At 37.5% G+C, this 25,576-nt stretch overlaps 1 protein-coding gene across 4 annotated transcripts in view; it reads right to left on the bottom strand.

The window, feature by feature from the left end:
- The window catches only part of AdamTS-A (ADAM metallopeptidase with thrombospondin type 1 motif A), a 991,514-nt gene that overhangs the window by 504,523 nt on the left and 461,415 nt on the right, over positions 1–25,576 (bottom strand). For all 4 annotated transcript variants that reach the window (XR_011334233.1, XM_069836834.1, XM_069836835.1 and 1 more), the window contains exons 5-7: positions 5,210–5,442; positions 3,724–3,798; positions 1,663–1,823 (exon numbers count right to left, since the gene is read on the bottom strand). Coding sequence is in view for 3 of the 4 variants with exons in the window: in XM_069836834.1 (XP_069692935.1) it covers positions 1,663–1,823; positions 3,724–3,798; positions 5,210–5,442 (469 nt within the window). In the remaining variant the exon portion in view is untranslated. The remainder of the gene's footprint in view (positions 1–1,662; positions 1,824–3,723; positions 3,799–5,209; positions 5,443–25,576) is intronic.

Genomic DNA, 25,576 nt, shown 5'->3' with positions numbered 1-25,576 from the left:
TATAGACCCGCTAACCAACTGCAGGTGTGGTCCTCAAACAGTTCGGGAATTGTGTGTAGGTGATATAACCACCGTAATATAAGGGTGCCCATAATAAAGCAGTTATATTTTTGTTACATTACTTTTCTATGTTGGAGAACAGGAGAGTAAATGACTTTTTTTTACTAAGAACTCAGCATTAGTTAAGAACAACATGTTTAGAGATGCAGAAATGTGTCTCTTTACGGATGCATTCTAATTCTTTAACAAAATATGCTTTAGAGATAAATATTGATTTCAGATGACAGATGAGTGTATGATAAAATGTCAGCTATTGAGAACTGGTAGAAGTAACGTATTCCAAAGTTTGCCAACTTTTTATAATCTTAGGTTCTTACTTAAACAGTGGTTACAAAGTTCGTTTACACCAGTGGTCGTCAGCACTCATGAAATGTGTAAAGGGTAAGCGGAGCCGTCCCGTGTGCCCCGTCGTACAGTAGGAAGAGGTAGAGAGCATACCCGCTAGCAGCTACGAATGCACCATAGTTCAGTGTGTTCTCCGCGGGTAAGAGACGCTAGCCCCAGGGTGCTCTGTGCTGATGACCGCTGGTTTACACGATCAGGACATTCCAGACCAGATATATTTGAACGCCAATGTGAACATCCAAGGTCATTGGTTATGTGACAATTCAACAGGTAGAGCATACTATAGGTTTGTTCCAGCAAGCAATTCAGAAAGCTTTCCGAACTAATACCGAACATCTTTCGACGCATGCGCCAGTTGTGTACGATCTCAGAACTAGTTCGTGATTTTACGTTGTTAGAACATTTCTTGAACTGTTTCACGGCCTTCGGAGTTTTTATCTCATATTACAATAACTATATTCATCTTCCGAACTTAATTCGTCATAAAATATATCACTGTCACCTTCCAAATAACTCATGATGGATAATTTTTCTTTTAACCTGCCTAGTCTCGAAACATTTTAACCATACCTTCAGATTAAAACATCTGCGCATGCGCCAACAGTTCAGAATTCCCAGTTACTGCTCTTAATCGAGAAACAATTTCATTTGTTTCGAACGAGTACTAAAGCCCGTTGGAAGGTAACTGCGAGTTCAGTATCGGTTCGGAATCAGTTCTATACTAAAAGCCAGGTTATGAACCGACTTAACAGGAAGTAGTTGGCAGAGCGAGAGGAAAGTGCGGGTTAGAGGGGTAGCCTGTGCAGTGACGACACGTTGAGTGTGGGGGGTTGGAGGGGAAAAGGAGAGCGGAGCTTTTCATTGGACCTCACGTGAAAATGTCGTCTGCTAACGAAAATCTGGCAACGGAGACAGTGTAGCCAAACTTCCCAGTTCATTTGCAACACCACGTGCATTACGAGTCGCAATTCGTACCAGCGTCATTAGCTCGTGCTTTCTTAAAAACAGAATTTTAATTACTAATATTATGGATAGTGTAATCGAGAACTATATACAGTAGTTATTTTAAATATATCGGTGACAAACGCTGAACACGCTTTGAACCTCGCGCCACTATGTGGCAACTGAGCCCAGAAAGAGACCAACAGAAAGTTGCTTCCGGTTTAGTCGGTTCATAACCTGGCTTTTAGTATAGTCTTGTTGGAACGCACATCAGCAGGCAGTTCAGAATTTGTGATGCGCGCCGTTGGAGCCTACCTGGTGAGGAGCAGAGCGGTGTCGTGGTGGTGCGGGCTGCTGTCGTCCAGGGTGTTGACGGAGCTCTGCCACTCGCAGAACTTGCGCAGCATGTCGGCCGCCGAGATGCCGTCGTGGCCCGCGTCCCGACGCCTGTTGTCCCGCATCACGAATTCCATCTCCTGCAACACGGCCAACACAAAGTGATGAAGGGACAGGCAATTGGAGGGACCGGCGTCTTTGCTCTCTATTGTTCCGTTATACCAAGTATAAAGTATCTTGATAGAGCATAATTAACTTCTGAGATTTTTGCGAAAATTTAAGTTTTCAGCAGTTCTGATATCGAAAAAGCAGTATAAGTATGCCATCTACTTCCAGACGGCAATATGTTCCAAACTATTGGACAGATTTCGCCCATATTCTGAACCAACGACTCAATTTATCCGGAAATGATACACAAAAGTATAATCACTTAAGTAAATAATTAATGAGTTTAAGGGGGTATGTACAGCTTTAGACATAAAAAATGACCGATCTCCTACAAGCGTGAATTTGTGTAATTCTGCTTCGGCAGCGCCTGGTCCACACTAATAGTGAAAGGATGTTTATTTTGAACAAAATTTAGCCCTTGAATATATCTTTTTTATGGATTATTTATAACATTTGATCCATAAATAGACAGAAAAAGCAACAAACAAACAAAACAAAGGAAAAATGAAGCGGAGTCTTCTGTAAGAAATTCCTTCACGTGTGAACCTAAGCTCTCACGGAATCAACTGGTCTTCCGAAGGGGATTTAGCATATGGCGGCCGGTCATTTTTTGTATAAGACTACATTTTTGGGTATTATCAAATAAGTGAAATTCAAAATGTTTATATTCTACGTAGCCAATCCTGAAATAATATTGCGCTGGAATTTGGTATTGTGATAGAAAATACTTCTAGATTAATAAACAATTTTTTAACCCAAAAAAGTTTATTGTTAAGAGTACCTAGATTTTTAAATTGGGGGGTGCAATTTCTGCATGAAAATTGGGTTTCGCTGATATTTTGTACAATTTTGAATATTTAAAATGTTGACTTCTCTATTTTATTCCTGAGTATGAATAAATTATGCCATTATAATTTGAATATATAAATAAGATATGTTGTTTGCGATTTTTTTTTGCTATGAGTTGTAAAATTTAATTCTTATTAGGTCAACAAAAAGGATTATTATTGAAAAAAAAGGACTTGAAATGATAAAGCAGTAATAAAGGCCTGGTTTGCTGTACAGTATAAAATACACTTGTATCCAAAATTTCATGAATTCATAAAGGAAAATGCGGAAGTTATGAAGAAACCCGATTTTGAAAACATAATTTACGGAAAATGAGCAACAAAATACATCTGATGGGATAATGTTTAAACGGATCTACAATAGATGACTTAATTATTATTAGCAGATATCGTTAATAAACGCTCTTTTTTGTACAATAATTGAAAACAAATGGTTAATGAACAGAATTAAGCAACAATGTATGTTTAAGGAATTTTAAACTTCGATTATCTCCTCTGAGAACGTGACAAGTGCTTCTCGTTTTTACTATAAACGTAGGGATTATAAACATATTTGTAAAATTTTCGGTACCAATACAGTTTACATTCTGTCTTCCATCATACTGCATTACTAGTGACATACGTCACCAATCTGCTTTTACTGTAATGCAAGTTATGACACGACGCATCTGACTTGTTTTCGTAAAATTCAAGTTGAAAGATTTTATCCGTGTCCTAGAACGAAACATCATTTTACTCTGTACTTGGAACCTAATCTTTGTATCTTACAGTTTGTACTGGAAACTAGGCTTTGTACTTTGTACTTCTGAGGGTAATACAGTATCTTACCCATATGCAAACTGCTCCTCTGGAAGGTTTCCTCGCTATATGCCATTGCTAATAGAGAAAACGATTATATTATAACGATGATCCAGATAAGAGCAATTCAAAAAGTCCTAAGGAATCACTTCTGTTCTCACTCGATCACTGTTTTCTCCCGAAAGTTCGAGTAAAAGTACTGTATGTGAAGCCTGGAGCCACTCACCTTGAGAATGAGCACCTTGACCACCGCCACGGACACGGGGTTGCCGACGGAGGCGTCCTTGTAGATCTGCGCCACCTACAACACAATCCAAGTCTGAGCTACACATTTTCAAGACACAGTCCAAGTATCCGAAACAATTCGGCTACATGCACAATTAAAAATGTACATAAACATGAACCTTAAATCTGTGTTATTCTTTTATGGAAATGAACTACGTAATTTTAAAATATTGTGCGAAAGAATTGAATAAATTTATTATTGTTATTATTATTATTATTATTATTATTATTATTATTATTATTATTATTTAAAGAACTCACTTTTAACACATTTACAAGTCGAATTCGTTAGGATAATTTCGTACATCGACAGAGGACAATTATAGGGCTTAAGTATGTACAGATACGGAAATAAAATTTAGAACTCCCATATTGTATAAGTTTCGCTTACAACACACTGCGCATGTGCAGTAAACAAGAACCCCTGTACATATGCTACTTGTGGACAGTTGTGAGAAACAGTTGCCTACATACAGGTGGACTCCCATCAAGATTCGCTCCAAATTTTAATTTCGTATCTGGACATGCCAATGATTTTTCGAAATTAAAGTATCCCTATCCTTTATGGGAATGATTAAAATAATTCAATTTTATTTGCATAAAAATTATAACCACTGGAATTATGCTTCGATATAAAGTTATATTATATAATAATATTCTAGGCACACAAAACAAGTTGAATAGTCAACCTAATTATAGCTGTTGGGAAAATATTTCGAAATAGCACACTATATTTTTGTGTTAAGATTTTAATTTTCTGTAAACGAAGTCACAAATGTACTCTACAATGTTGAAATATTTCGTAAAAAATTAGGTGCAAAAATTCATCACAGAATGCTAAGGTTTAGAAACCCCAGTTGATTACTTCTTAATGACCTGTACTGGAATTCATATAGGCCTACTAATCTGAATGACAAAATGAAGACGGCTAGTATGTCTTGCAAGTTGAGGATGAATAAAAACGCGCACTTAGGTCACTCAGCTGGCCCAATGTGTTACAACCAAATGTTTATGTGGCCAAAAAATGGCCTGTAATTTTTGTACGAGGTGCTCCCAATCTATAGGCCTATATGTAGCAAATCTAGCCAAGGCCTGCTTCTAGACGAAGCCGTGCTAAGGATATTTATCACCCTCGCACGAGATTTAAGCCGCGAACCTCGGATCTAATATAAAGCATGCTAATTTCTACAAAGCTAGTGGCCAGGGATGCCTAAGGCGAGATAAGTTTCCCCTTGTGTTGGTCTATTAAACAGATTTAGTGACCGTTAGTACCTGACTGAACCATCAACCATCTCCGGGGCTGAAAGTTACCTCATTTCATCCTTTTGTTCAGGGAAATATTAAGCACTATATTCCATATGATCGTAGATCCGAAGGACTTCCATCCTTCCTCCGATTAAAATAGATGATAAACTGATAATACTCACAATGGACATCAGAGTGAGTATGTAATGGTAGAGTCCGTCTCCATGGTACTCGGCCATCTTCTTGTCGGCCACTACCATGATCTCGATGAAGTACTCCTGCGAGTAAGAGCGCGGGAAGCGCCTGGGCGTGTGGTCAAGCAGAGAGCGTCTCGCCCGCCCTCCGACATACTGCTCCCCGGGGTGCGACGAGCTGTTGAGCGTCATGGCCGCGGGCGCCAGCAAGTCCTCGTGGTCTGCGAACACATCAGCACACTGCAGTTCGTCGCTTGAAGAGAACTACATTCTAAACATGATCGGAAGCTAGAGTATAACAAATACAGGGACATCATTTTATTTTTACTTCAATTTTTATTGTACCTGAGTTTTTGAATGTACTTCACTCCCACCCCCTCTACTAGTAAACTTCGAAACCGTTCTCCATACAGAACCGAAGCCGTGTATCCAGTACTAAGTTAGTGAGTACAGGACGTTCCAGAAATATGTTCGCGTTTTCCAGTGACGAAAGAGCTTTCAATATTGAATCATATTTTCGCACAGATACTGTTGTCCGTTTGCCTACGTCGCATCCCGGTTTCCCCCACCTGCTTCTGTTCGACCCTCTGTAAGGTCTAGTAGCTGGGCTGTCTTAGCTTTTTTCTGAAAACATTAATTTCTGTTAGGAATTGGACGTCTACGTAATATTATACAAGTGTTTAAAATAACTTAAATAAAAGGGCCTCGTTAAGTAATTAACTGTCGCGTGATCCCCCCCCCCCTTTCTACGACCCTGCGACAAAACCACTTGAACGGACAGTAGATAGCATTTCTGAGTAATTTTATCTTTTCGGATAGGGCAGAAGTGAAGATTAAATTTACAGTACGTAAGGTACTCTTTTATAGAGTAGGTATAGAATTATTTCAACATGAGTTACTCGTACGAAGGACGAAACTGGTAATTGGAATTAGGTAAAATAGTCTATAGTGCGATAATATGCACAAAAGAACTGAAGCTTGTATCGGAATGAACGGCCACCATTTTCAAAAATGTGTTTAAATATCCATATTATGATTATTTTTCAATTTAACTTCATTCTCTATATTGTACGCTAATCTGCTGTAACAGTATAATATACACTGCATAATTAATACGTCCGAATGGATAGCTCAATTCGTGAGTAAAAACACTAAGTATTAATACAGTACTGTATTTTGATTAAACAAAAACCTAATGAAAATTATCAAACTCAAAATTGCGATATTTCCTAGTTTACATAAACGGATGAACTACTTTTCTTCCCTCCTATACCTAGTAACGTGATTTGTATTTTACGCCAGTATCATCGAATTCCAGTCTTGGAAGGGGGAGCAAGCGGTGTTTCCGGTTCCAGACCTTTAATCCAAAGATATAGCGAGGTTGATATTAAAAATGTTAGTAAAAATAAAATGATGTCACTGTAGTAGACCTGTCTGTGTTTCGTTTTATGTTACATTTAACGCTTTATGATGCACTTCCTTCACGTGACAGCAATAATCGAGACCGGGAATTCTTCTTCTTCTTCCTCCTCCTCCTCTGCTGGAGTATATATTGCTACTGAAGCACTTGGGCAGGGATATCCCAGTGTGCCCTATAATCTGGAAACCAACCCAGGAGACCGCAATGGATGACCATCTTCGCGATGCCAGAAATTCTTAGTGAGGCAACGTGTGAGAGACCGGGAATTAGATAGAGGACTAACTCGAGCAATTAACCAAAATGAAGATTCGACAAATATAAATCGTGTTTAAAAAGATCTACTTATGTAATTCTCCGAATTTCAAGATTTAAATAAAATCAAAACGCAATTTATCTTGTGGCGAACGAAAGGTAGGCCTACTGAAGCCAAATTAACTACAATTAATTTTCAATAAATTGTACAATAATGTAAGCTTAAATCTGCACAATATGAGTTTTACAACACAGAACGTCATATACTCGTATAATAAATCCGGATTCAAAAAGTGTCCCAAAATATAAATATTTAGAACATTTACTTTACATGACAGATAATTAGAAGACACTTGTGATGGGTATGGACAGATGTTTTGAAAATGTATTTGTGTGGGATGCGTTGTCAAATGCATTTTTACAACAGCAAACATTTCATCACTCACAAAAAAACTATTACTCTAACCAACTTGGACCCATCTTCGATTTCGAGATTGAATTAATTTCTCGAATTTGTTAGGTTTTGTATGCGCGTAACATTAATTTGGAGCTGTGTTATTCTAACCATTCAGCGAGAATTCAGAATCATGTCATGCTTGGTGAATATTTTTTCTCAAAGTTACGAAATAAGACACATCGTAAGGGAAGTGTTACATTTTACGGTTTTCAATCGTTTAGAGAGAACCACTTTCGAATATTAACGACGCTTTAAAATACAGAACTTATTCAATGTCGATATTTGATGTGGGCGAAATATGACTGAGCAATTTTGCACGGAAACTTCTATCAGTACGTCCAGTAAATCTAGGACGCAGTCCTCACAGCTTCACTTCCCTCTCGGAGCAAACCACACTTCTATAGCCCTCGGCCTGGTCTTGAACCTAGGCGAACCTAGGCGACTAAAACAGCTCGCATGGTATTACATTCATCTCACGTCGAATATTATTCCTTTTTTGTCAGATATGTTTCGTAAATAATGAAGAATGGACGGACCCACTGCCCGAATTCCTACACCAGTCTTGTCCTTCACTCACTCCCTTATTTTCCTTTTTGATTGCTTGGTCGACCTGATCGTTTAGCATCAGAAACAGAACCATCCTCTTGATTCTTCCATCTTAAAACTATTGTTAGTGACATTTTCAATAACCTGGCAATATCACGTAGGCCTACTCATTTTCCAGTCTTGAACAAGACTTGAGGTGTGGCGTCCGACAAGGAGATTCACTAGCTTGTCTCCTTTTTAATATAGCACCGGAGAAAGTCATGAGGGATTCACGTATTAATACTAGGGAACTATTTTCTATAAGTGGATTCAGGTGCTGGCTTAAGCTGACAACTTAGATATCATAGGGAGAAGTCAGGCAGCAATGAAAGAGGCCTTTATTAAGCTGGAAAAGGCAGAAGAAAGATGCATTTACAAATTAATCAAGAAAAAATAAAGTATATGCCAGTCACGAGAGCTAATATAAATGGACCCCCCTACTTGGAAATAGACTCTTTTAAATTAACAAAAATAATGTTAGTTCTGAAATAAAAAAAAACGAATATTATCTGTCAATAGATGCTTTTATGGTCTTAGATGACATATGAAATCTCAAATTATATTTAGGAATACAAAAATTATTATGTATGAAACTCTTATAAGGTCTGTAATATCTTACGCATCTGAGACTTGGTCATTGTCGAAGACAGATGCGACACTATTATGTACATTTCAAAAGAAAGTTTCTTAGGCAAATCTTTGGACCAGTTAGAGAAAACGGAACATGAAGAAGAAGATATAATTTCTAACTGTACAGATTATATAATGAGCCGGGCATTGTTAAATTTACAAAAATAAGAAGATTGGATTGGGCCGGGCATGTTGTGAGAATGCAAGATGATAGAGTTGCGAAGAGAGTCTTTTAATTTATTCCGATGGAAAGAAGGAAGGTTGGGAGACCGAGATTGAGATGGGAAGATTGTGTGATGGATGACATCAAGACTTTGGGTGTTAGAAATTGGAGAAGTTTGGCATTGGATATGGAGGAATGGCGAAAACTTCTGAAGAAGGCCAGGGCCCATGAAGGGCTATCGTGCCATTGATGATGATGATGATGATGATGATGATGAACAAGATTTGAACCAGGGACCAAGCATGCTCACGTATTGTTGGTGCCATGGTGACCTGAGTGATAAAAAATAAGTGTCAGTATCGTTTATTAAAATTACGCAATAAAATTAATTTGTTTATTATCCGGAAAGTATATACAAATAAGAATGTAACAATAATTCCTGGTACGTACTAGAAACTTCTGTTACATTTTTTAGTCTGAAAATGTCCTCTTGAGTACTGAACTCTAAAAAAAATTGACGCCAAAGCAATGAACGCAGACTCAGGGAGGAGGAGGCCATTAAGAGCAGTGTTTATAATCAGTTGCTTGGTATCACTTGTACTAGGACCACGCTTCCAATGGTTTGTTAGGAATACTTCCCCAAAATATTTGCGGGCATTCTGTGTAGCTGCAAGGACACGACGGCACTTCCTCGACGCGACTGATGAGGAGACGAAAAGGGAATCGGTCAGTGGACGGCTGATGCACGCACCGATATTGTTTTAGTCAATTTGGACTCCTCTCAACTCCACTCGCCACTCAGCTATCAGTGAGATGTCGCTCCAAGCCGACTGCCCGCCATACGACGCTTTTAACATCACCTGTCAATTAACACTTCGCGAGACGTCAGAAAGAATAAGAAAATGTGTATTTTGACCTCACGCTGGTGACGTCACCAGCGCCATGGTCATTCATTTCAGTGGAGAAGGTTCAGATCTATTAACCTTAGAGGCTTAGAGTATGCATGTGGGACAACGCAAAGTTCATTGTCACAACATGATTCACAGCGCTGTGCAGAATGAAGTGTCGTAAGTGTCACTGCACGATCTCTGCTCTCAACTGATTCAGACTCCTTCGAATTCTTTTACCGGCAGATACGATTAATCGGAATGCCGCACAACCTAACGGCTAACTTTCCTTAGAAATCATTAGGGAGAGAATTTTAGCATAGGCCTATTATTTGCATGTTTCATTCCGTAGTCCAAAATCATATGCTACCATTATATAAATGCGTTTGAAGTTAGTTGCAACCAAATAAGATTTTATACTGCATATAGATGCATATTTAAGTGGTTCGTGCATATTTTAACTTTTAGACCAGATTAATAGTAATATGAGTTACAAGACCGGTATGTTGAAGTTTTCATGTTCGAGGAAAAGTTTGAAAAAGCGAAACGTAGTTGAGCTTTTTTAATTTCCGAGAATTGAAAGAAAACATACCGCTCGTGTATCGTACATTATTTTGTGAGAAGATCGTTTATTACATACCTGAAAGAGGAATTTCTAATTAGTTGCAATGAAATCTCCATCTTGGTTTCTGTTCAATGACGGAAAATTTGCAAAACAAAAATATCTATCTTCAACATTGTTGCTTTAAAATGTTTTCTGTGTTTACTATACTCCAGCAGGCCGTGATATACGTCTGTCTTTTTTTTTCCCCAGTCTATGATGAGTCTGGAATCTTGTTGAGTTTTTCACGGCTTCTTTAATGTTGCTTGCATCACGAATGCAGTAACTTTAGTGGAGTTTTAGAGTTTACTTAATTTTCGCAAATATTTAAAAACAATAGGGCTAATTAACAGTGCAATTTAGGTGAAATTGCAGTGGTAAGTTTCCAATTTATAATTATTACTATATTGAACGTCTCTAAAAATAATATGTTAAAAGCCTAAAGCAGTAAAATCAATATGTCACTTAAGCGATAAGAAGAGGGAAATTGTTATGTGTGTTAGGTTGGGAATACTGAATGTGGAATTTTAGACTTACCGTGGATTGGTTTTGTGCGGAAACCAAGCAAATATGCACGATCTCGCACAAAGCATATTTTGTCGATTTTTTACTTAAAACAAGATTAAGAATACAAAAAATCGAAAAATAAAATGAATTACAGAAGAAACGGAGACATTACCACATTAACATTACACTTATATTTATTTATTGCAATCTGACAGTGCATTGTTGTCCATAATTAAAGTTACTGCTGACTGTGCAAATGTATAATATTGGGAAGGTATGATGAAAATTGAAATTAAACGAGAATTCTGAAATATGATCGGTGCGGAAGTTACAGGAAGTGTTGAAAGGTTCATGCTCGCTAAACTCGAATTTCGTCGTTTGTCAACAATCAATAATACGGGCACACTAATTCATCTTTCTGTTTTTACTTGCCGATGCACGTGGCAAGTCAGAATACTTCATTTTATTATGCTGTGAAGTCAGAGAAACTTCGACAGTGTGTACAGTGCACTGTAACAAGAACATACTCTTAATCACAAGAAAATTTATAATAATAATAATAATAATAATAATAATAATAATAATAATAATAATAATAATAATAATAATAATAATAATAATAATAATAATAATGTTTTATTTTCGCTGGCAGAGTTAAGGCCATAAGGCCTTCTCTTCCACTCAACCAGCCTTAATCAATACAATACATAAATTTAAATTACAAATATTTACACTACACTTAAAAGGTTCTCCAGCAATATTCTTCACTACACATTTATTTAAATTTAGATAAATCTATAAGGTAAAGTAGTAACTTAATTTATGAGCTAATTTAATTCAATGAATTATAATTAATTTAATATTTGAGATAGCTAGTAAAATGATGAAAATTAATTTAATATAAGCTTACTAGGACTATGTTACAGGGAGAATATATATATATATATATATATATATATATATATTTTTTTTTTCTATTTCTATAATGAGAATATTAATGTAATTGCCATTAGAGGTTTTGTAAATCTATTTAGAGAAATTAATGATAATAATAATAAGAATGGACAGATGTTAGTTTCATTATAAGTAACAAATATTAATCAGCAATTCATCTGTTAAGTAAGAATTTATGCAATTTTGACCTAAATGAAGTTATTGTCCAACAACCCCTTATATCACTCGGAAGCGAGTTCCAATTTCTAGCAACTGAAACTGTATAGGATGAAGAATATAAAGATGTCTTGTGGTAGGGTATAATGAGTAAATTGTTATGATGAGATTTTGTACTTAGCTGATGATATGCGGATAAATTTTGGAAACGAGAAGCCAAATAGATTGGGGTAGCGGTGCGCAGAATTTGAAATAAGAGAACAAGAGAATGCAGGGCTCGTCGATCGCTTAGCCTTAGCCAAGACAGAGTTTGGAAAGACGGGGAAACATGATCATACTTACGAATATTACAAATATAACGGACGCACGCATTATGCACACGTTGTAGCCTGTTGCTCAAATTTGCATTTAGGTTACTTAATATAATATCGCAGTAGTCAAAGTGTGGCATCACGAGTGTTTGTACAAGGATTAATTTTAATTTATCAGGAAGAAAGTGCTTCAGTCGCTTTAATGAGTGAATAATGGAAAATATTTTTTTGGAAGTGTGATTCACTTGTTCATTCCATTATATTCAGTTTTAATTAGTTTTATCAAAGATGCCTAAGGAAAAATGTGGCAGAAGTGTACTACTTAAGCAGTGGGTTGAAGGAGATACAAATTTAATAACCAGGGAACGGATTTATATGGACTAAAAATATATGAAATATGTAAATATATATGTAGTTATTTTTACCAAAATATGGAATTAAATATGGATTTTTACCAAAATATGGAATTAAATATGGACTTAAAATTATAAAAAAATGACTATGTACGTTAAATATTGGTACATTTTAATCAAACTAAACAAAAAATGTAATGGACGTACCTTATCTTCCAATGTAGTTTCAACAAAACACAATTTTTATTGTCTGTTACCATAACAATAGGTTACAAACATTTCTTTCAAGTGCTGAAAAGTGAATCTTCTTCTATTGTCTCTGAGGATAGATTTATACTGACTAAAAGAGCGTTCGACGTCACAAGAAGTAACTGGTACATAATTCAATTTCACAATGTCTGCTGGGGATAAGTCCAAGTTAATCTTCACTGTTGATTCACCACTCATCACAGCAACAACCTTTTGTAGTTCTTCATATCCAGGGTTTTTTGAAAGTACAGTGTCCACCTTAGCTCTTACTGCATCTGCAACTTTACCTCTACCACGATTCAGTTGTTCCACAGTACTATTTATAATTTCAAAACTTTCAGATAGTGAAAGGTGCCTATTTTGGAGACTTTTGAGCGTTTTTATGATGCATGAAAATGTATGCTGAATGTGAGCTAAGTCATTCTTCACACTTATGTCACAGGTAACTGTTTTCGCAGTATCAATTGAGACTGCATCTTCAGAGTCCAATGCAAGGAGAACATTGTTAATAGAGTCTATATGTTCGGCATAATATTCAACTGCTTCTAGCCATGTACCCCATCTAGTTAAAATTGGCTTTGGTGGCAATGGAATTTCAGGGTACATTTCTTTCAACACGTTAACTCTACTGGGAGCTTTGAGAAATACTTTTTCACTGATGAAATCAACAAATCTACTTTAGGGAAATTGTCTCTGACCACTTCTGCCACACGATGAAATGCATGCGCCACACAAGTAAAATGAGTTAATTTAGGATATACAACAGATAATGCTTGTCCAGCTTTGACCATATAAGGGGCAGCATCGCTAATAAAGAATAACACATTATCGTACATAATACCCTTTGGCCACAGGATACCCATAGCTTCGTTGAACAGTTTAACTATAGTTTTGTTATTGCACTTTTCTAGAACATCACAATGTAAAAGAATTCGTTCAGAATATTGTTCACTTAACAAACCGATAACTACATTACCAACAAGTCTACCTTCTTTGTCGGGAGTCTCATCAATGGAAACCCAAATTGAACTATCTTTAATTTCATCTCTTATCTTCTGTATTGTCTCATCGTAGATGGATGGAGCATACGTCTTCCTAAGTGTTGACTCATCCGGGATTGTATGTTGAGTATATTTTTCAAGGAATTCCCTGAAGACCTTATTCTTTAGTTTGTAGAGAGGAATATCAGCAGAGATGAGAGAACGGCACAGGTCGATGTTAAACTCAGATCTTACATTCGATGTTGTTGGTTGTGTTAAAAACAATTGTCTCTGCTTGGAATTTAGTTGTTTGTTGGCCTGATGTTTACTAGTTGTAATGTGTTGTTGCACCAGGAACTTTTGTGTAGATGATACTGCACACTGACACAAATTACAAAATAATATTTTATTGTCAGTTGATAAACCATCTTCTTTAAATTCTGAAATGTAACTTGTTAGTTTTGATTTTAAATTGACTGAATGACGTACTTTTGGCATATTTACCGTCTTTATAGTATGATTTACAAAACTGAACCTATGTGTACTCTGACTGGCATTTAACTGTTGAGCTGCACAACTGAAGTCTGTTAAAAATTTTAAATTAAATTAATACAGTTTTGTAACTTACTTTCCCATTGTTGATAGGACTGCTAATTTTCAAATAACTCTGATGTTAAAGGGATTACTGAACATGTGTTTAAATCTCTATTGTTGAAATGTATTTTTAAAAGTTAATGGAATTTTGTTTTGTTTTATTGTTAAACCTAATATAATATGGACTGTTTTATATGAAATATGGAAAATATATGGAAATTAACGAAAATATGTACTAAACTCTAAAATATGGAAAAATATGGAAAATAAAAGTAGGATTTTTCAACCCTACACATTGTGAAACATAAAGATAATGCAAAATATAAATTATATTAGCTTTATAAGTAAATATGTATTTACATATAAATCCTTTCCCTGTTAATAACTGATAGGAAGGTTGCTATTTGTCAAGTCTGCAATAAAAACCTAGGTAGCACTTTATATGCCTTTGAAACAAATTAGAATTTAATTTTAAACACATATGGGTTCCTTTATAATCTGTATAAATAGGCCTATGTCTCTATGATCGTTATCATTTTTTATTATTAATTTATTATCGACATTTTATTCCTAATATTGCAGGTATCCTGTGAAAAACGATTTCAAATAAAGCAACATGTTGAAACGTCAATGCGCCAGACGAATCTACTCAAAACAATTACAAATAAACAATATATATTAGAAATGATTGCCTCAAGGAGAGAAAACGAAACACGACAGGATGTTTTACGAAGGATTTGTGCAAAGCCCTGGAATCTCCAAAAATAGCGCTGAAAAAATAAGAAGAATTTTCGAGAATTCCTTGAGGAGTACTGCAAAAGGAAAATTCTTGCTGAATCGACTAGAAGGAAAATTTATGTAAATTGTCTTCATTTAGAGGTGAATTGATGATTTATTGATTTAACAAATAAGTTTATTCACATTATTTTAAATATACAAGTATTTATATCTCGTTACAATACTTTAAAATAATATTTACTAGGGACTATCTTTCTAAATGGTCGTGTCCTAAGAAAATAAAGCTAAATGTTTAAATATATTATTTCGTAGGTTTTGGAGAGCATAAGGATGGATATTGGAGATTTCTACATTTGGATATCAGTTGACGAAACTACTGACTCACGTGGAAGAAAAATTAAATTATGGTTTATTTATCGATGCTCGCAACTGCAAAGGTTATATCAGCATCGCCGGTGTGCCGGACTTTTGTCCCGCAGGAGTTCTCTTACATGTCAGTAAATCTACTGACATGAGCCTGTCGCATTTAAACACACTTAAATGCCATCGACCTCGGCCGGGATCAAACCCGCAACCTCGAGCATAGAAGGCCAGCGCTTTACCAACTACGCTACCGAGGGCGACCTCACGTGGAAGATATATTTGCAATGTTAATGTGGGAAATTAGATGAATGTGAACCAGGTACTCCACATTTAATTTTGTCCAAAGAGTTCCAACAGAAAACCACTCAACTGTTGCCAGGGTGGTTCGGGATGCATTAACAAGGGAACCGTCGCAGGTCGTGGAGCTTGAATTTAATGAAAATGCATGTTTAAGGTAATTTCCGTTCGTTAAGAAACGTGGTGATAGTCGTTCGTTTCGCTTTTTCCTCGTTTACGAAATATAATGATGTGAATATCGATGCTTCTTATGCCGCTTCTTGCGCGCACTCGGATCCTCATAGTTCCGAGTGCGCGTAAGAAGTCGCATAAGTAGCAACGATTTTCAAGTCAGTAGGCCTATATTTCGTAAACGAGAAAAAGTGAAACGAACGACTATTACCACGTTTCCTAGCGAACGGAAATTAGCTTAAATATGAATTTTCATTACATTTAAGCTACACGACCTGCGACGGTTCTCTTGTGAGATCTGTGGCGGAGATAAGAACTGCCCTTCCGATCGTAAGATAGCGCTCGCATTAGACACAGAATAGTGACGTATTGAAATATTATAGAAACGAAAGTTTGTATGCTATTTAATTTTTCTTTAATGCCAACTTTCAGGGCCAGTTGCCCCACTGTGCGTCGTAGCCATTTAGTACAATAGATTAGGCCTATGGCATTTTGTTTTGTTTCCGTGTTCTCAAATAGTACATTATGCAACGAGCCTATAATGATGGTAATTAAGAAGTGAGTATGGATATTTATGAAACGAGCGCAAGCGAGTTTCAAATTTTCATACGAGCTAAAATAAATCATTATCATTATTATTATTATTATTATTATTATTATTATTATTATTAATTACCATTATAGGCGAGTTTCATACGACTTTTTATGCTCGACCATATTTCTAACTTGATATTATTAATTTTATTGTATCTGACCTGGAGCAATGTCCCGTATGTTGTGAGATGTGCGCAGACGCGAAAGTATTGATTTTTTCCGAGGAACAGATATCCACATTGACCTTGCTAGGCCATAAGAACCTACAGAGATAACATTGAAATTAAATTAGACATTGAAAAACGAGATGACGAATTGAATTTATTTGAATATTATTTACAATTAACACTAATTATTATAATAACAGACCATAACCTTCTGCGACAGTATTGGATTTCCAGCCTCCGTGACTTTTCGCTAATTCTCTTTCGATTGCATATCCGAGAATAATCGATACTTGCGGTTTTAGAACGGTAGAAAGCTGACCTGTCATTGGCTGAACAGTTGTAACCTGAGTCGTCATTGGCTGAAAGACCTGACCTTTAATGAGTAGGTGTACTTTAATGACATGCATTAAAGGTCTGCTACCAGGTGTATAATTACTACATTTCGGCATGGTCGAGCATAAAATATATTATATAATAATTCATCTTCACTACCATAAAGATTCATGTCTAATGATGCTGCCATTTTATAATTTATTCTCTAGATAACAATTTAACAGTGACTGAAAGCATGGAATAGATATGCTTGGAATAATAGACTATTCTGTGTTCGTAAAACACATTTCTCGCGTAATCGTGTTATTAATTTCAACACGACTATACTCGTATTCTGCGTTAGTATGATATGTACAGCTCCAGAAAAAAGAAATGGGCCGCCTAGTTTTACTAGGTTCAAGTTACAACGCACTGCGCATGTGCAGCAAACAAGAGCGTCTGTATACATGGTGAACCGTAAGTAATGTCAATAATTGAAGGGTTCAGAACCAAAGTGGGCTAAGCGCCATTTACTAAAACCGTAGAAAACAAGGGTTAAAATGAAGTTATTACCATAATGCAATGGAAACATACAGCAAGTAATATACATTCAAACTAAATGATATGTCGATCTTCATTAAACTATGGTATTCACTTAACTTTAACCCTTGCTGTCTCCGTTTTAATAAATGGCGCTTGCACACTATGACTCTGCACCCTTCAGTTCTGGTGAGTGAATCCTTCAGTAAAGAGCAACAAAAAAGTAAAATACCATTTTGCTAGTTTTTAATAGTTTTCCAGAAAAACGTGCACTTTAAAATACATTAATTATGAGATCTTGCAACGCTGCAACCAGCAGGCAGTACACGTTTTGTTGTGTTGCTCTAAACAACCCCTTTGCCTGGCTCGTTGAAGGTCATTGCCATGTGCATTGTTTTTTAACTCGTAAGAAGTGGTAGAAACGATATACCGTTTAATTTTTGTGTTTCAACTGTGTTAGAGAACGGAGAGTGAACAATGCTCATTTCATGTTGAACAAAATCTTGGAAAATTTAAAATAAACTCTAAAACCTAAATTGAGAGAACACAGACAATAAGACACGCTTATTTCAAAATAAAGTGAAAATATTAAGAGATTTTCTGTTTCACGTGGAGCTTTACCTGAAAGCCAGATTTGCAGATTTTCTACAGTCCCAATTCAATTTAATATTCTAGAGATCGTAATCCATAATGATGCATAGTTCACGTTATAAAAACAAAATTTTATAACATTTAAAACTCTAAAAGAAAAAAAAAATACGATATGCTTATTTTACGTTAAAGTAACGAACAAAATTAAAATAGTATATTATGAAACAAGTTTATAATATTATAGTTTATTACATGGGTAAATGTTATGAAACGAACGTATTAAGTTCCATACCTTTCGGGAATGAAATAATAATGTATAACATTATAAACGAGTTTCATACGCTATTTTTTGTACGACACATTAATAAAGAAATAACATCAGATTTGTAATGATGGGTGTTGTTGATCTATGAAGAAAGAGGTTGCTATGGTAACAATGATATTAAGCACTGGCAAATCGTTTCATAATGTTAACTTTATGATACAAGTTATGCCTTCTTAATAGAAGTCATGACTTATTAATGGAGAAAAATTCGTTCCAGAACCGGGAGTCGGACCCAGGACCCTCACTTGGCTGCTCATCTGACACCCGATCCGCAGTGCCGGCCGAGCTCTCCTCCTTTGTATTGTCGTGGCTGAGTTGGTAAGAGCACTCAGCGCATCAATCTGAATGTCCTGGGTTCGATTCCCGGTGCCGGAACGAATTTTTCTCCCTTAATAAGTATCTACGTTATGGCAGCGTCATTGGCTGCACAATATTCAATAGAAGACGGCGAGGTCCCCTAATAAGAACATATATATGCGTATTTATAAGAAGTAATGACGTTTTACGTAGTTGGTATGGTAATAGCCAATTTTACGGCACTCGTACGCTAATGTGGTACATTATGCACCATTTTCACTAACGATAATAGTATATTATGCAACGAGCCTATAATGGTAGGAATTAGACGCGAGTGTGTTTATGAAACGAGTTTCATAACGTTCATACAAGCGTCTTAATTACTATTATAGACAGTTTTTTGTTCGACCATAATTAAATGTCTAAGTTTTCAGTTTTTAAAAATATCTTACCTTCTTACTTTAGTGATAATTAAATGGTCTCAACATGCGTGTATTTTCAGCGTGTTCTCGACTACTGCAACAGATGGCACGAGTACGAGCGTCTTTTGAGCGTGTTCCCGAGTAGTGCAACAGATGGCCGGCGTGTACACCATTTATTTTGATTTTTTTCAGGGCTTGGTACCGAGATTTTAACCTCAAAGCAAAACACATAAAAACACAGGAAATTAACTCAATTCATTAGAATATTAAAATTAACTTGAACAGAAATTATGTTATTTTAAATACATGTTGTTGATTGTGCAGTTTGTGAGATTTATCTGGGGAATGGCTCCCAGTGGAACGTTTGCAGTTGGGTTAATGTTTATTTGAGTGGTTCGAGCAATGTTACTTCCAATACTCACGCCTGCTACGTTGGATTGGTACACTCAAGGCTTGCGGGATGTTGCGCATACGATATTAACCAATATCGCATATACTTACTTGAAATCGATAGTTACATTAACATAACGAATATCAGTACTTTAATGTAGGTCATTAAGATACAGTTACGTCATATGTAATGAGCGTATTATAGTAAGGTCGAGCAAAAAGACTGTTTATAATACTGATGCACAAGAATTATTATTTTTAAACTTTCGATTTAATTTTGATTAAATATTCCGTGAACATAGCCAATAAGAAAAACTTATTTTACATTATAGAAATGTAATTAATGTTTAAAAATCTCCGTTTGTCGTACTACGAGAATTTCCTTCACCCAGTTAGAAATAGTTCCATTTCACTTTAATTTTTGAAGTGTAATCGGTAAACTTACATACAATAAATCAAATTTCTCGAGCCATATTGAAAAGATATTGTGTTATATTTACATTTCTCGTTGTCTCACCCATTTCTTACACACGCGAGCTGCATCTGTTCAGGCATCTTTACAGGCTTGCCACAGTGCATCAGATTTTAAAATAATTCCTTTGCAGAACGAAAACTCACATTTTGTTTGGATCAAATTTCTGCACATTTAAAGGCCAAAACTAAAATTCTTTCAGACATTTATTATCATAATACACTGCTCTCTTAAATTGACTGAGCATATTAGGAATTAATTCAATAGCTTTCCCAAAATACGCTACGAAATGTTTCATATCAAATATTTCTTTTCTCGAGGAGGCACAAACGAGCAAAATTGTATAGAACTTTTTTGTTTGAAATATCTTAAAGAATATCTACCAGCTCAACTCCTAAAAGAAATACTAAAAATCACGAAAAATAAAAAATAAAGAACAGAAGCATTCGCCACCAGTATATAATAAAATATGCTACTTGTGGTCAGTCTTGCGAAACGTGTTGCCTACATACAGGAGGACTGCAATCAAGATTCGGCCCATTATTTTTTCTGGTACTGTATTCTTAGAATCTGTTTCCTCTTCGTCTCAAATAATTTAAAACCTAAACAGGATCGACAGTATTGATGACCTTAGTTGATCATTGAAAGTCATAGTGCATTTCGCCGAGTCAGTGTCGGTAACACATGTTCAGCAAGGGAAAACACATGGGAATAAATTAATTTTCATAATAATAATGTTCTTTATATTTTTGAACTTGGTAAAATGAGAATTTCTATTAAGCATTAATATACTTTAATGTATATTGACAAAGGGACGGGGTCAATGACGAAGATCGGCGAGGCTATTGGCAAAAAGGGCGGGGCCATTGACAAAGGGGGCGGGGTCAATGAGAAATGGGGCGGGGGTCATTGACAAAAGGGGCGGGCCATTGACAAGGGGGGCAGGGCCGTTGACAAAGAAGGCGGGGTCTTTGACAAGGAGGGCGGGGTCATTGGCAAAGGGGTCGGGGCTATTGGCAAAGGATGCGGGGCTATTGGCAAAGGAGGCGGGGCTATTGTCAAAGGGGGAGGGGCTAAAGGGGGCGGGGCTAAAGGGGGCGGGGCCATTGGAAAAGGGAGCGTGTGCATTGAGAAGGGGGCGGGGTCATTAACAAAGGGGCGGGCCACAAAGGAGTGACTATTGACATATTGGGCGGGGCCAATGGCAAGGGGATGGGGCCGTTGACAAAGGGGCGGGTTCATTGGCAAGGGGGTTGGGTCTTTGACAAAGGGGCGGGGTTATTGACAAAGATGTCGGGGTTATTGACGAAGAAGGGTTGGCGATTGGCAAAGGGGCGGACCCATTTGCAAGGGGCGGAGTGGTCTACAATGCGGGCGGTGCCATTGAAAATGGGCCGGAACTACTGACAAAGGAGGCGGGCCATTAACAAATGGGGTGGGGCTATTGCCAAATGGGACGGGGCCATTGACAAGGGGGTGGGGCCATTGACAAGGGGGTGGGCCATTGACAAAGGGGGCGGGTCCGTCGACAAGGGGGCGGTGCCTTTGACAAAGTGGTGGGGCCATTGACAAAGTGGGCAGGACTTTGACAAAGAGGGCGGGGCCTTTGACAGAGGGCGGGCCAATGACTGAGGGGCGGGGCCATTGACGTAGTGACAGTCATCAACGGAGAGGCGGAGCCAGTGACGAAGAGGGGCGGGGCCATTGGCGAAGAGGGGTGACTTCAATGACAAAGAGGCTGTGCCATTGACTAAAGGGTGGGGCTATTTATGGAGTGGCTGGGGCATTGACGGAGGGGCTGATTCATTGACGAAGAGGGGCGAGACTAGGAACGAAGAAGGGCATAGCCATTGGCAAAGAGACGGAGTAATTAACGGAGCGGCGGTGCCATAGTCAGATCGACAAATATTGCATATGAAACGTACACACACATTGCGAACACGCCTAAGTCTGTGAGTGACAATAACACTTAAGACAATAAAATATGTAGAAAGTCACAACAAAGGAAATGGGGCATAACGAGTGGAATGAGAAGAATGGGGTGAAATGAAATTTCTTACGAGGGGAAAGCAGGAGCTCTAACTTGTCTACCACAACCATCATTGCCGAGATAGAGTTCTGAACGACGGGAATGGTCTGGGAGCGTTTTCTTTGGACTACATCCATTACTATGAATATCTGAAAACACGATGTTACTAATGTTGGAGTTATCCTCGTTTATAGAGGAAGCCAAAGGAGAGAAAGAGAAGGAGGGAGCCCATTAGCTAGAACCGTTACACTAGAATACTTTGATTGTCTTAACAGTTGTAACGGAGAGGACGAGTAGTTAGTTGCCCTCCTCTCCAGTTAACAAAGTCAGCTCGAGACCTCGGAAATATCGTGCTTTCACAGATACTGACTTCAACATAAATAATCAGATGGATTAAGTTCGAAACGTCCAACACTGAGGGAGTTTGTAAAAAATTCTAGTCACTGAAAGCTTTCTTAGCAATGTCGAGAGTTAACTGCGTCTTCTTCGATAGCTGAGTTCAAGAAGGTGAGCTTCCCATCCACCCAACTCGGATTCGATGAGTTGAGAGCGAGATGAGCACGTTCGGAAATTCTCATTACGGAACCTCTCAAAATCACCAGGTTGAGACTTGCGTTGAAAAGACGTAGGCCTACATAGGTAGGCACAATAAATCAAGATTTAAATAAAAAGAAACTAGCTGCCAACACGAGCTCTAACGCCCAAAAATAACCTCCAAAAAGAGCCCAAAACCTGCAGTGGTCCGTCTCTTTCAGGGCTCATCCCGACATTTGAGGCGCTCAGCGCACAAATGGCCTAACCGACAAAATTTTCATACTGAGTTTATTGCTTTGAAGAGCTCCTCATATTGTTCTCTTGAAAGAGTAAATCGGCCTAATAATAATTTCCAGTTTTTCCATGAGATCTGAGCACAATTTTCGTTTGTGTATTGCATTCTGCGCACTGTTGCAAAGAGGTAAGGTGAAATATAATTGTGTGTGTTCGGCCATTTATGCATTGAACGCCTCATTTGTGCTCGCAAATTAAAATTTAATTATGTAGTAGGCTTATACCTATTGCTTTAGCAATTTCAACAATTCACTTGTCATGCAATAAAAAATAAGAAAACAACCTAATTATAGTCTGAATTAAGCTGAATTAATTGAAGGATTGAGTGTCACAACGATCAGTCGCATCAACCAATGGCCTAGTGTGAAAGCTTCTGCTTAGATCAATGCATGACCTCCAGTCAGCTTGGCTTCAGTGTCTCTTTTCTTTAATCGGTTATTCCATAACGCTATGTCAACCGTGCGGCGAGATAAGTCCCAGGGTTCGCCAAGATATTATCTTATACTCCCTAAATTGTTGGGGAACACCCCGGGGAAAATATGACGAGATAATCAACCCAAGCGGAATTCGAACCCAAGCCTTGGGAAACGAGTGCTGAGCGCTGCTCTCTGAGCTAGACCAGTGGCCTACTTCAATGTCACTACTCACTGCGGTATTGATATTGCTAACTATCGGGCGGGATAAGGAGCATCCCTATGCACTTCAGTTCAAGCAGTCTTTCTGTGCATCTACTGTATTAAGCAATGAGTTTCGTGCCAAATGTGCTGCCAGACTAAAGGCTGGTTCACAATAAGCCGGGAACGGAAACAACAAGAGAACGAGAACGGAAATAATGTTAAAATAAATGTATTTAAATGCGAGCATTCACAATTAACTGTTGTGAATACTTACATTTAAATACATCTATTTTAACAATATTTCCGTTCTCGTTCTCGTTCCCGTTCCCGGTTTGTTCTGGACCAGCCTTAAGCCGGCTCTATCATTCGTCGTAACAACATTCCCCTGCTGTACCTCATAGATTCATCTGAGGATCTTGGATGCTCTGGCTTCTTTCTGTAGAACAATGAGTCCTTTACAACCTACAACCACTGTTATATACCAATCTTTCAACAAACCGCAAGGAACACCCACCATGGCGAACGGCCGAGTCGGCGCCGCACAAACAGAAGTAGTCTCCTTTTCTTTCGAAGCGGAGGTGATAATGAAGGGGTAATTTTGAAGGGTGTTGGTGGAATGGTCCTGTGCCTTAGCTGCGCTTCCAGGACGTAATGCCTTAGGCTAGCGTTATGAAATGAGCACTAGTTCGATTCTTCGTTGGAAAAGAAATATTCTCATGTAATTTCGGTCAGTGTGCGATGCCGGTGCCTATGAATTTTGGGAGCTACAGTGAGTAGTGAAATCCGGTTTCGCAAGCGAGTTACAATGCCTAAGGGGCTCATCCTGTTAACCCTTCCTAACCCAAATTAAATTTACACGCAATCCATGTTGAAACAAATAGCTGTATTAGGACCAAGTTACGGGAGTGGCAACATTTGAAACAAAACTATATTGATGAAAATGTATTGAAATAGAAGTTATCCAGTAAAATTTACTTTCATATGTAACACACAAGTATATAAATGCTTTAAAGTTAATTATTGCCATATGGTATCTATAGGTAAGAAAGGGTTAACAGCTGTACTGGTTCGATAGCTATTTAGTTACCTCTCCTGAGGTATATGGACGTGACGTCAGCAGTCTGCTTGTAGAACTTAGCCCTTCATGGGCTGTCGCGAAAATGATTTGTTTTTGGTTCATTTTTGTTGGTGAGTGTAAAGCCGTAGCGAGCGACTGCAAGTGATTGCTTATATCAACTATTGCAGTCGCCTCCCACAAAAGCGCCAATTTGGAACATCGTTTCAGGAAAACCAATGCTATCGACTGCCTATTCAGAAAGGGTTATATATATATATATATATATATATATATATATATATATATATATATATATATATATATATATCCTTAAGAACAGACAAATAGTACGATAATTGGGGACCTAACATTCTAAATTAGGAGTTTATTTTCAAACCGACCCTTATCAATTCCCATACAGTAACTTTGTGGGAAATCACAAAAAAAAAAGTTTTTAGGTATAACATTTGTTACCAGCTAGGCAAGACATTATCACACCAAAGAGGTTGGTGCATTTAGAATCAAATGGCATCAGAGTCTTTGATTTCAAAACTGAAACTTATATTTTGTCGCAATTTTGCTGTGGACAGGAGTCGGTTTCATTCCAATTGTCACTTTTAACACAAGATTTTAGTGGTTTAGAGGGCGTTTTGAAGCCAAATCATGACAGTTATATGTGGAGTTATATTTGATGAATACATGGACAAAGGAAGTTTATTTTCGTTATCAGGTGTACGAGGCGTGTTCTTAAAGTAAGTTCCAAAAGGGTGTAGTAAGTAAACGGGAAGATATTTACAAACTATTTTTGTTACATTGTATTCCCCACACTTCAATTACTTCTCAACATAATCTCCACCATTATTGAGGCATTTATCGAGTCGTGGCACAAGTCTTTTTATCCCCTCATTGTAGAATTCGCCCGCCTGCAATGCGAACCACTCCCGCACTGCTGTTTTCACTTCGTCGCCATCAAAATGTTGACCACAGAGGAACTTCTTGAGGTACAGGAAGAGATGAAAGTCACTCGGAGCCAAATCCGGCCTGTA

Source organism: Periplaneta americana, chromosome 10, assembly GCF_040183065.1.
Source record: "Periplaneta americana isolate PAMFEO1 chromosome 10, P.americana_PAMFEO1_priV1, whole genome shotgun sequence".
Lineage (NCBI taxonomy): Eukaryota > Metazoa > Arthropoda > Insecta > Blattodea > Blattidae > Periplaneta > Periplaneta americana.
This window is presented reverse-complemented; position numbering and strand designations above follow the sequence as displayed.